This window comes from Pungitius pungitius, chromosome 3, assembly GCF_949316345.1.
Source record: "Pungitius pungitius chromosome 3, fPunPun2.1, whole genome shotgun sequence".
NCBI lineage: Eukaryota > Metazoa > Chordata > Actinopteri > Perciformes > Gasterosteidae > Pungitius > Pungitius pungitius.
Window position 1 is genome coordinate 24,032,936 of NC_084902.1, and position 11,359 is coordinate 24,044,294.

General features: G+C 42.5%; 2 protein-coding genes across 2 annotated transcripts; both read left to right on the forward strand.

The window, feature by feature from the left end:
* Positions 1–875: 875 nt before the first annotated feature.
* Positions 876–5,852, forward strand: LOC119213292 (uncharacterized). Its single transcript, XM_037464495.2, has 2 exons — positions 876–955; positions 2,640–5,852. Exon 2 carries the CDS (start codon positions 2,711–2,713, stop codon positions 5,309–5,311), a length of 2,601 nt encoding a protein of 866 aa, XP_037320392.2. The 5' UTR covers positions 876–955; positions 2,640–2,710; the 3' UTR covers positions 5,312–5,852.
* A 102-nt stretch (positions 5,853–5,954) lies between these two features.
* LOC119213297 (hemopexin) lies at positions 5,955–10,439 on the forward strand. The gene is made up of 10 exons (XM_037464509.2): positions 5,955–6,129; positions 6,751–6,776; positions 6,907–6,990; positions 8,342–8,499; positions 8,586–8,739; positions 9,146–9,358; positions 9,451–9,543; positions 9,633–9,763; positions 9,869–10,016; positions 10,144–10,439. Exons 1-10 carry the CDS (start codon positions 6,065–6,067, stop codon positions 10,368–10,370), a joined length of 1,299 nt encoding a protein of 432 aa, XP_037320406.1. The 5' UTR covers positions 5,955–6,064; the 3' UTR covers positions 10,371–10,439.
* The last annotated feature ends 920 nt before the right edge of the window (positions 10,440–11,359 follow it).

An 11,359-nucleotide genomic window follows, 5' to 3' on the forward strand; every position in this document is an offset into this window, starting at 1 on the left:
TGAAGTAGATACAGCCAACATATGTTGTGATCGTCTTGATCTGGGAGAACCCAAGCTACAGAGGAGGCAAGACCTTGACCTGCCAACATGGCATGCAGTTAACTACTACTACAAATTGCTTTAAATGACATTTGGAAGGAGTAAAGAGAAGACCTCTCCTTGTCACCCGATAACCACCGCCTTAAAGCAGACGAACAACATCACTATCTCCATGACAGACTCTTGTAGCGTAAATTAAGCAGTTGACATAATTAAGGGGAGTGATTATTTACTGTAAATATAATCACATCTGATTTGAGACATTGAGCATCAGTTTAACAGGCGGCTCTTTCCGAAGCTTTGTATTTGCTGCCATCTAGTGGTCACAGAGGGAAAAGAACCAGTAGTTACACTATGTGTGTCAGTAAAAGTGTCTGCCTCCCAAGTGTGGTCCATGAAGGCATGTTAAATTTTTATAAATGTAATGTTTTTAATAACGTGGCTTAAAGCATCATTTCTTGCCACTTTTTCCATTTTTTCACAGAATTAATATTTTGTGAAGACCCCAAATGTAACCTGAGCCTAATTTTAGATCTTCATTTAAAAGCAAATAAGTCAGCCACCAAAGTATTACCATAAAAATATATTAAACCCTTTTCTGCTGTAGACTCCTTAACTACCTGTGTTTTGAGTATTGCTCTCAAGACATAATCTTAGTAACCCTGTTCTCGCTCCCAAAATCCCATCTCCGATGTTGCATTTCAACAACAAAATCCTCCCTTTTCTGAACAGTTGAGGTTGACAAGTGGTCGGTTGATTGACACCCCAAATAACAAATGGCCCTGTGCAGAAGGCAATGGAGAGAAAGGGGGAGGAAAAGGGGTGAGATGGGGGAGTGGCAGCGAGAAGTGGAGAGAGAGGAACAACTGGAGACTGTCGGACAGAGCAGTGGAGGAAGAACACACCTGGAGTTCAGGTAAAATATATTTTTGTTTTCTAATGATTTTCTGTAAAAGCGCTTGTCTAATCGTATATTTTATTTGAACATTTGTAGTTTAAAATCTCAATTAAAAACTTTTGTTATGCTCAGAATGGAATTTTTTTTAAAAGATACTTTTTTTTAAAAATTGGGGCATTTTTCCGCCTACTGATTTCTTTGTTTCAGGTCACTGAAGCGTGAAAATAAAATTCAGATTCCAAAGAGGCATTTAGCTTTGAGCTTTATGCTCCATAACTCACAGTGAATGGTTCCTCTGTTTGGCTTTGCTACATTGGAATGCTCCTGAATATCCTGCGTAATCCGCTCAATTATGAATGGTATCATTTATTCCATAGTTTTTCAGCACTTTGCTGATGAACATTCGGTAACTTAGCAACCATTGCCTGTCATTCAATATTAAAGAGGGGTAACATGAGTCGTTGCTTTAGGAGAGTGACAGGACTTTGTTTCCGACACAAACCCACAGTTTCCCTCCTTCCAACCAAGACCTTTACCTGAAAAATGGCATGTCCATTAAGTGCTGTTTCGACATCGAAACAGTACACAAGATTATATTGCCCTGCTCTTAATTCCAATTTTTTTACGTAAAGTCAAAACCATTCTAAGTAGCGTACTACAAATGCCGTCCAAAGATAAGGTTTCCAGGGGGACTTGCAGGTGAACGTGCAGGTAACTTGAAACCTTGCCCTTTCATCCTCGCACAAGCCTTGTTGCTTTGCTACAGTGGCAGAAAAAAGGCTAGATCTCCACTGTTCAAATACATGCACACACACACAAACACACACACTGGTACTCCCAATTGCCACCAAAGAAAATGACCTATTGAGCGGTCGTAAAGACTCGGAAAAAGCCAAAGGGAGAAAAAACTGAGCCCTCTCCTGGCCATGTCTCACATGTGCTGGTGGTGAGAAACAGAGTTCAGTTTCAATGCCATTGGCAGATAAGTGCCGGTGTGTCCACAGAGTGACAATAGGGGGGTCTGTGCTGCATTCGGAAGCAGCTGTTTGGGACAGCACAGATCTCACGATGAGTGACATCAAGAGATGGATTTTGGCATCAGCACATAAACCCCCTCTGTCTCATCTTGGCGTACATTTACCCCTCAGTGATCACATAATGTTGGAAATAGCTATCTAATCAACAAAGAAAAATCAAAGAAGCACAGCATGACTTTGGTGATCCAAATTGCTTAATAGAGAGGAACATTGGATATGCCTTTACAAATTGCTGGTTGAAATGCAATTGACGGTAATCTATTAATGTAGTCCTCAATTGCTTCAGACAGAGATGAAGATACATTTCTGACAACAGGGAAACAGGATGGCGGTTACCTGAGAGCACTTCAGGGCCCTGAGAGAAACCTAATATTGTGACAGACAGATAAAGTTGCAACGAAAGGGAACCAGTGAGGTGTCCCAGCTCAGAAACTTGTACACCAGTCCCCTCATGGTTCATTTGATACACCTGGGTCAACAATCTGGCCAAACAGAAGGTTTCATTTACAAAACATTTGAGGGTGAATGTTCTAGACTAAGTTGTTTTGATTTGAAAGTCTAGTTGTTGTGGTAGGGTATAAAAAACACCTATATTTTGCTAAATGCTTTGTTGCGAGGGTTTTAATAATACATTTGTTATTTGCATTTTCTCTTTTCCTTCACAGAAACATACAAAAAGAAAGCAAAAAATTAAAACATAAGTGAACCAGCGGCAGTCTTTAATCTGCCATCCACTATGTTAGTGCGGTCTCCTTCAGAGAGAAGAGCCCTTCTAGGGTTTTCAGCCCTGCTCACACACAGCACTCCAAGGCAAAGAAATGTTACCTCCCCACCTCCCCTATCCTTCACCCCACGGGAGTCCATTTTTACGCCCATACGTCTTCCATCACTACCTCCCTGGGGGACTCAGGCCCTCTCCATCCTAGAGCGAGGAGAACAAGAACTGCAGAGCCTCAGGGAGCAGCAGCAGGCCGAAATAGATGAGGTGAATCGGGAGTTGGACAGTGCTGCAATCAAAGCTCAGAGAGAGGAGCGGCGGCTTCTTGAGAAGGTAGAGCGGGAACACAGAGACACCCAGCGCCAGCTTAGTCAAGTGAGGAGGGAGAATGCTGCAGCGGCAAGAGTTGTACAGTCACTTATTGACCAGCAACTTCGAAAAATTGGACAGCTGAAGGAGCAGATACAAAGGTGGAGCAGTACCGCTGGTGTATCCAACAAAAAACAACTCCAAAGAGGAGTGGCAGAGGTTACCCAGCCATGGGAGATCTCTTTTACAATGAAAAGGGTCAGTTTCCAAATATGCCCCGGGTCCAAAACCTTGAGCTTTGGGGAAATTGATGTTCGAGAGCAAAGTATGACATACCCAATTGGTGTCTGTGGTGTAGAAGGACAAAGGTGTGCCTTGCACTCAGGGGATGAAGCTTTTTCAAACATTACCCCTCAAGACATTCGAAAGGAAACACAACCAAACAGAGGTGGGTATAGGTACAGTCCAGAAGACTGCAACAAGGCAAACAGTGGCAACATGCGTGTTATTCGTAAACTACGTCTGTCAAGTTCAACAGAGAACAAGGATGATCCCAAATCACCCCCCTTAAAGGCCCTCGTACCAAGACATCGGGGGGTATCTGAGTCATCCCAAGACGAAGAAGTGGAGTCTATGTGTTCAGACACACAGGGGAAAGACCTTTTCCTTGTTATCCCACCAGTCTCCATTCAAGGGAAATCTGAAGATGATGCATATGAAGGAAGGCAAAATGAAACAAGGAGGCACTTCACACTGAAGAGTAAGAGGGACCAAAAGACCCTTGTCTTGGTCTCTTGTGAGGAACCCTCCTGCTCTCCTGAAGAAACTGATGCAACAAGCAATTGTGCAATAACATCACCAAAAACTAGGCGCAAAAGTTCCCTCTCCAGGCACAGTCTTGAAGATCTTTCCACAAGACATCATCCACTTTCTAGACACACCCTACCAAAGAGAAATACCTCAAATGAATTCTCAACGGACAGCCGAAGCCTCCCTTCCCCGGTGGACAATGACGATTCCTGTTACACCTATACTGTGAATACTCCAGTCAATGGATCCCTCAAGCAACAGCACTACCGCTCAATGTCCACCACGGAACTCTCAGGCAAACTTTGTTCGTTAATTAGCACTGACAATGATGAGAGTAGAGGGATTAGGAAGGTTAGCAGAATGCGTCTTGCCTCTGATCCTTTAGCTCTTGAACAAGGTAATGTCACAGAATCTGATGGTAACAAACTGAGCTCTGATGAGCGACAATCAAGATCCCCAATTTGTTATAGGCAGGATTTAAATTTAAACCGGGTGAGCAGATCTCTTTCCATGTCAGCCATTGAAGGAGACAAATTACACCAAGGCAAGGAATCGCAGCAATACAACAAGGACAAGAAAGAAAAAGTAATGTCAGCTTTTGGGCAAATGGCGGAGAAGGAGGGTTCAACTGCGTTGGACTCTGCTTTTCTGGTCAAACAGTTTGGAAAACAAGGATCAGGTCGCAGTGACTTCAACCTACCAAGTGGCGTCCATGCAACTGTCAAAGGGCAGCTATTTGTAGTGGACTGTGGAAACGCCCGCATTCAGGTGACTGATCTCCAGAGGAATGTTGTGCAGCAGGTGTCTCCGACTGGATCCGAAAGGTCTTCCTGCATCTGCAACTACTTCGACGTGGCTGTGAATTCAAAAGGTCTCATTGCCCTGACATGTGCCGCTGAAAGAGCTGTGCTCGTGTTCAACCGCCATGGACGCCTTCTGCAGACGTTTGGAGGCACATCGATCGGTTCCACCACTGAAGAGCTGGAAGCTCCCAGAGGGTTGACTGTTATACGTGAAGAGGAGTTTTTGGTTGCTGACATCAAGCGTGGCACCCTAACTTCCCTCAAGCTGGACCCTAAAACCGGAGCAAGATTGGAGCGCACAGTGGTCACCGGGTACCACAGACCCTACCTAGTGGCAGCCTGTCTCACGACGGGGCTGATGGCAGTATCTGAAAGAGGCAACGAGACGGGACGTGTTCCTTGCATTCGGGTCCTGGACCCCGGCTGGAACACTCTCCGAATCCTAGGGGTGTGTTCTGGCTTAGGGCCTGTTTTGACCTGCCCTTGGGGTCTCTGCATTGATAATGATGGGGACGTCCTGGTGGCAGATTGGGGTAAGCAGCACTACCGAGTTCTTCTCTACCCACCCAAAGGTGTTGGCTGGCCCATTGTGAATGACAGCCTGAGGAGCCCAAGAGGCCTGGCGCTGCTCCCGAACGGCCACATGGCTGTGTCAGACAGCATGAATCATTGCATCAAGATCTACCGCTACAAGTGAACCACTGACAACATGTGTAATGTCCAGACGAATTGTTTTAACAATAGGAGAGCGGTTGAATTTGTAATAGCGGGTATTATATCCTTTGAATTTATAGCCTGTGCCTCCTACCTGCTTTATTTTGTCAAAGACCATTGATGAGATATTAGTGGGGATACTGTTTCATTATTCAAATGAGTAGATGTAGGGGAATTAGTAGACATTATTGAATTAATTAGTTTATTTTATGTATGATATTCAATGAAATTTTGGGAGTTATGTTAAAATAGCAAAACATTTTACTGATAATTGATCAAATTTAAGAATTGTAATCTATAACTGTAATCATTTCATGTTTGGGAGGGACTTTTGAGTTTTGTACTTCACTGAAATGAATTAAACTTTGATTTAAATCTCAGTTTGAAATATTCTGTTGTTGAATGGGATCAAGTACACATAACTGGTACCATGTTTGTCCAAAGTGGGTGTATTACGAGAACGATCTGTCACCAAACACGATAAGAGGATTTCTCGGACATCTATCAAGGTGGTAACCTTTTAACCAGTAAGATCAATAACTTCAGTTGAAATGCAGAGGAGATTGTGAATAATCTTACTCATAACCTCATTTTGCAACAGGTAAAATTCCAATGCACACACACACAGTTTCCAGAGTTACCTAACTTGTCCACCCTCCCAAATTTCAATAAAAAGTCACAGACTTTGCACAGCCATAGTTCTGTTCAACAGAGACTCCAACCAGAGGACCTCATAATGGAGCTGCTCACCAAAACTCTGTTTTTGTGCCTGGCTCTTACTCTCACCAATGGAGGACCTGTGTGAGTACTAATGAACTCTTCAAACTATAAATGACTTAACACTCACAATAAGTAATTCATGTTAGATGGCTCTAGATCTAATTCTGGTCTCAATATGCTTCACATGGCAAATCATGTGCGTGTTTCAAGTCTGGCCAGATATTTAAATGACCTGCGCCTGTAGTTCAGATATTGTTTTAAATGTATTTTCAGTTATGCAATACAACATTATAGGAGCATTCATCTATAAATGGAATGGCTTGAGATACAATGCAAAATTATATAAGAACCCTGTAAATAGCTCCTTCAGAGAGTATCACCCTATGAGGCTGTGGGCTACTTTGTTTGATTGGATCAAACTATATGGTGTTCTTCTCCTAACCATCTGTAATTTATTTGGATAACAATTTCTTTCCTGTATTTTCTCTTCAGCAAAAATATACAAGTAACGGCATATCCATGTCATAACTCTATTTGCTGGCTTGCAAAGGTCACAAGATGGATCAATAGAAACAAATACAAATAGACTGCAAAGATGTTGCATCACTCTGTTGCTTTGTTACTGATTGACGTCTCCTATCAACATTAAGTTTTTGGAAACAAAAACCCCCCGAAAAATAATGTTTTTTTAATCATCCACAGCCGGCCCCACGATGCAGCAGCAGATGGTGGGTTTTTTATAAACATATCAAAATGATAACGTTGCTTTCTCACAGAAGAATTTGTCTCCAATAGACATTGTATTTGACCGGATTTTATTTGCACTAAAGCAACGATTTACGTTCTCTCTGTGCTTAGATGCTGCTCTACCAGACCGGTGCAGTGGCATCGAGTTTGATGCTATCACTCCTGATGAGAAAGGAAACACTTTCTTCTTCAAAGGTGTGGAATATTTTTTTTTACAAATAATGATTTTATTTAATGAGGGGTTAATATGTATTATCCTTTTTAACCAGGCTTTGGGTCAAATATCTGGGAACCTAAACCGACCGAGCACTATGGTTTTAACACTTCAGAAAGAATCACTATTGATCGGGGAACCGATTTAGACATAACACCGGTACTGCTGGAATATGTTCACATCATAACGAAAACACATGGAAATTACGTCATTTATACCATCATACATACATATCAACACGCAAGCTCGGGTACACGGTGGTGATAACCATTTTAACAGAAACTCAACTCAACACTAAGCAAACTAAACGTGCGTGCAACAGAAAACATGCTAACCGCAATTATGGTTTGTACTTCATGCTAGCCACACAACAATATGGCACTGAACGCTGAGAATTCACAAACTCACTTCTTGTCCCAAACTAAACCAGTAATCCTATCAAATAAATAATAACGTCACAATAAACAGCTGTAGCTGTAAAATATTTCTTACCTTTGCGGTTTTCTGTTCAAGAGGTTTTTGAGGGAGCTGCCAGTAGCTAACGTTAGCATATCCGCGGGGCTAATGGCGAACGCTAACGTTTCCACGCTCTAATGTTACTCCACATTCTTGAATTAAATTCAAGTTGTCCAGTTTAATTAAGACGTTGATACACAACCATCAGCCATGTGGTATATCTCCATTAATGGTGACACTGCACTAGTGGTATTAGCCTTAACTAAAGGCATGAACTTGTTAGATAGGCTAAATTTGTTCTGTCTTTTCTAAATGGGTACATGTATAAAACCTATAAAAAAAATTTAACGTATATTTGACAGAATAAATATGTGTAATGATATATCAATTAAATAATAGAGTTTTACAGCTACATTCTACCCAAGAATACTTCAAATGTACACAAGTGGACAAAATAATTCCAGACTGATATTCTCTAAAAAAGTTTGTTGGGAAATAACAGTTAAAAAAGACTGTGTGTTATTTTCTTATCTTCATTTTATCTGATCAAATTACTATTAATACTGATGCTTACACGTAAATATAAGTGGTGCCTTTGTTATGATAAAAAGTACAATTTTGAAAAAAATATGGTACAATTTCAATTAAGCCCTACGATTGGCTAGCGACCAATCCAGGCTGTATCCTGTCTCTCGCCCGAAGTTGGCTGGGATTGACTCCAGCCCGCCCGCGACCCTGTGTGCAAGATAAGTGGCTTGAAGATGGATGGGACAATTTTAATTACAGACACACTCTTTTGAGGCCTTTCTTTTCCATGCAAGGGCCACAGCCAGAGGCCCAAACTGAATATATATTGATCATATGTTTTCCCTCTAGGCAGCCACTTGTGGAAGGGTTACCACGGTGAGGCCCAGCTCACCAGGGAGTCCTTCACAGAGCTTGATGATTCCCATCACATTGGTCACGTGGACGCCGCCTTCCGCATGCACAGCCCAGAAAACCTAGGCGACCATGACCACATCTATTTCTTCCTGGTAAGGCACGGGTGCTTCCTTTTTTAAATTTTCTCAGCTATAGATTGGTATCTCTATAACTAAACGTAGTCTGATGCTACCTCCAGGATGACAAGGTGTTCAGCTATTACAATCATACTCTGGAGGGCGGCTACCCCAAAGAGATCCAGGAGGACTTCCCAGGAGTCCCCACACACCTGGATGCTGCCGTGGAGTGTCCCAAAGGAGAGTGCATGGCTGACTCGGTTCTGTTCTTCAAGGGTATGTTGTCGTTATTTTGTAATTATAACACGGGAAGTTGATATCCAGCGATCTGATTGGTTGAGAGTGAGTCACAGGGGGTGCATTGTTCAGCGATAATGTAGAGTTGCTGTTCACACTGACCCGAGCGCTCCATATCACTGCGCGCGCAAACTAACAGGTTAGATTTTGCCCGACCGATTTGGCCCCTAGTGGATGAAAATATCTGGAATACATGTTGTCATAAATCTTTATAGCATATTGAACAAACAAAACATATTAAGCCACATTACTGGTTAAATTAATGTGAATACATTGGTGTCATTGCCGTATATTAAGTTACTGTAAACGGAAGAATAAATAGTCACTATACACTAAGGACCGCCCCCCCCTCCCCCCTCCCCCCCCAAACACACCTCCCCCACAGGGCACGATGTGCATATCTATGATATTACCACAAGGACGGTGAAGACCAAGACGTGGTCCCACCTGCCTGTCTGCACCTCCGCTCTCCGCTGGCTGGAGCACTACTACTGTTTCCATGGAACCAACTTCACCAGGTTCAATCCGGTGTCCGGAGAGGTGAGCGGTGCCTACCCCAAGGACGCCCGCCACTACTTCATGAAGTGCACCGACTTCGGTGGGTTTTTATCAGTCGATTAAGTTCCCACTATTTTGTGCAGAGCTTTTGGTTTTTTTGGTCACAGTGAAATTGTCTGTATTTAACTGCAGGTCATGGAGGTGACTATAAAGTCCCAAAATGCAGCGAGGTCAAAATAGATGCCATCTCTATCGATGATGGAGGAAAAAATTATTTATTTTCAGGTAAAGATTTTTAAAAAGTAGTCTTTAAAGTAATAGTTTATCATTTGGGGAAATATGGCCATCACAAGACGTCCATTCCATCTCCTCAGGCTCCATGTACGTGCGTCTGGACACGCGTAAAAACGGCCTTCATGCCTTCCCTATCACCAGGTCGTGGAAGGAGGTCACCCACGGGGTGGATGCCGTTTTTGCCTATGATAACAAGATGTACATAATCAAGGTAGACTTTGAAGTAACCATCAGAACTTATCGTGTCCGCGCGTGTGTGTGTGTGTGTGTGTTGAAGTCAATACTAATATTCCACCCGCGCTGCTACCCCCTGCAGGATGACCACGTTTATATCTATAAAACGGCAGCGCACTACATGCTGATTGAAGGCTACCCCAAAACCCTGAAGGAGGAGCTCGGCATCGAAGGACATGTCGACGCTACTTTTCTCTGTCCAAATACACACACAGTTTATGTATTCCAAGGTAGGCTTACTGAGTTATTTTATCTTTGTATTAGTTTTTTTTGGGAGGAGTTATTTTAGAATGTACATAGCTCTTAGTCCAAAAAAAGTAGGAGTAACACGTTTTTGGCCCATTTTTCTTCCTGCAGGACGGAACATGCGTTCCGTGGACCTTACCGCCACCCCCAGGGCCGTGTTGGAGGATCTACCCTTGCCCTTCTCCGACATGGACAGTGCTATGTGCAGTGATGAAGGAATCTATTTGTTTAAGGGCTCGCAGTATTACCTGTACGAGAGCCCCATGATACTGGCTATGGGTAGGATGGCCCCTCAGCCTCAGCCTGTGACCAACGCCTTGTTGGGATGTCAGGATTAGTAGGTTGTAGAGTGAAACAGAGAGGAAGGAGCTTTATGTACCAGCTATTGATAAGCCCCCCCCCCCCCCCTCCCTATTCATTATGTAGATATAAAATAATAAAATAAAACATTGAAAATGTCACATTGGAGATGTGTCTTTCTCTGTCTTTTGATGGTTGGTGACACTCAGAATGACGCCCATGTCTATGATTCCTATACTTATACATAATTACAGCTATATTAATATTTGTAATAAAATTAATTTGATCATGACTTGATTTAAAGTCATAGTTCTTTATATTGTTGCTGCTCCCTCAGCATGATTGTAAAACATATTTAATGCACAATTGCAAAGTGATAAGTTGCTTTTAGTTGTCATTGGGTGCTTTAAGTGAAGTAATTGAAGTCCTCTCTGACACTCCATTATTTTTTAAATAAAGTTAAACTGGGTAAAACCGTTGGGTTGGGTCTGAATTTAAACAAACAAACTAAACCTATGAAGTAACAACAGAGTTTGTCCACTAGAGGACCTACTGTACAAATGAACGTCAAAGTCTTAATGCAGATGCCTTCTCTCCATTTACACGTGTTTTGTTTTCTGCCTCTGTGTGAATCAATCCACCAATAAAAGACTTAAAAAAAGAAGCAATCCACGGAGACGACCCTCCGCTGTGATCACCTGAATTGGGAGCAGCTAATCCCCTTTTGCAGCGATTTTGCACAGATGCATTACAGATAGGAAAACTGTAGGTCTGCAGGCCGGTGTGGTGCCGGGTGGAACATGAAGAGGCCTCACGGTTGGGCTGACTGGGAGCGAATGTGCCTTTGTCTAGCTGAGCCATGACACAATCCCACACACATCTGCTCTTGAATTAAAAAAGACAACAGGATCTAGCAGGAAATACAGTAACACTATCACCTCAAACCTGTCTGCTGGGTCACCTTTTTTAAAAACTATTATTTATTGGAATGCAAATAATTGTTAAATTAAATCCAAACATTTATGTG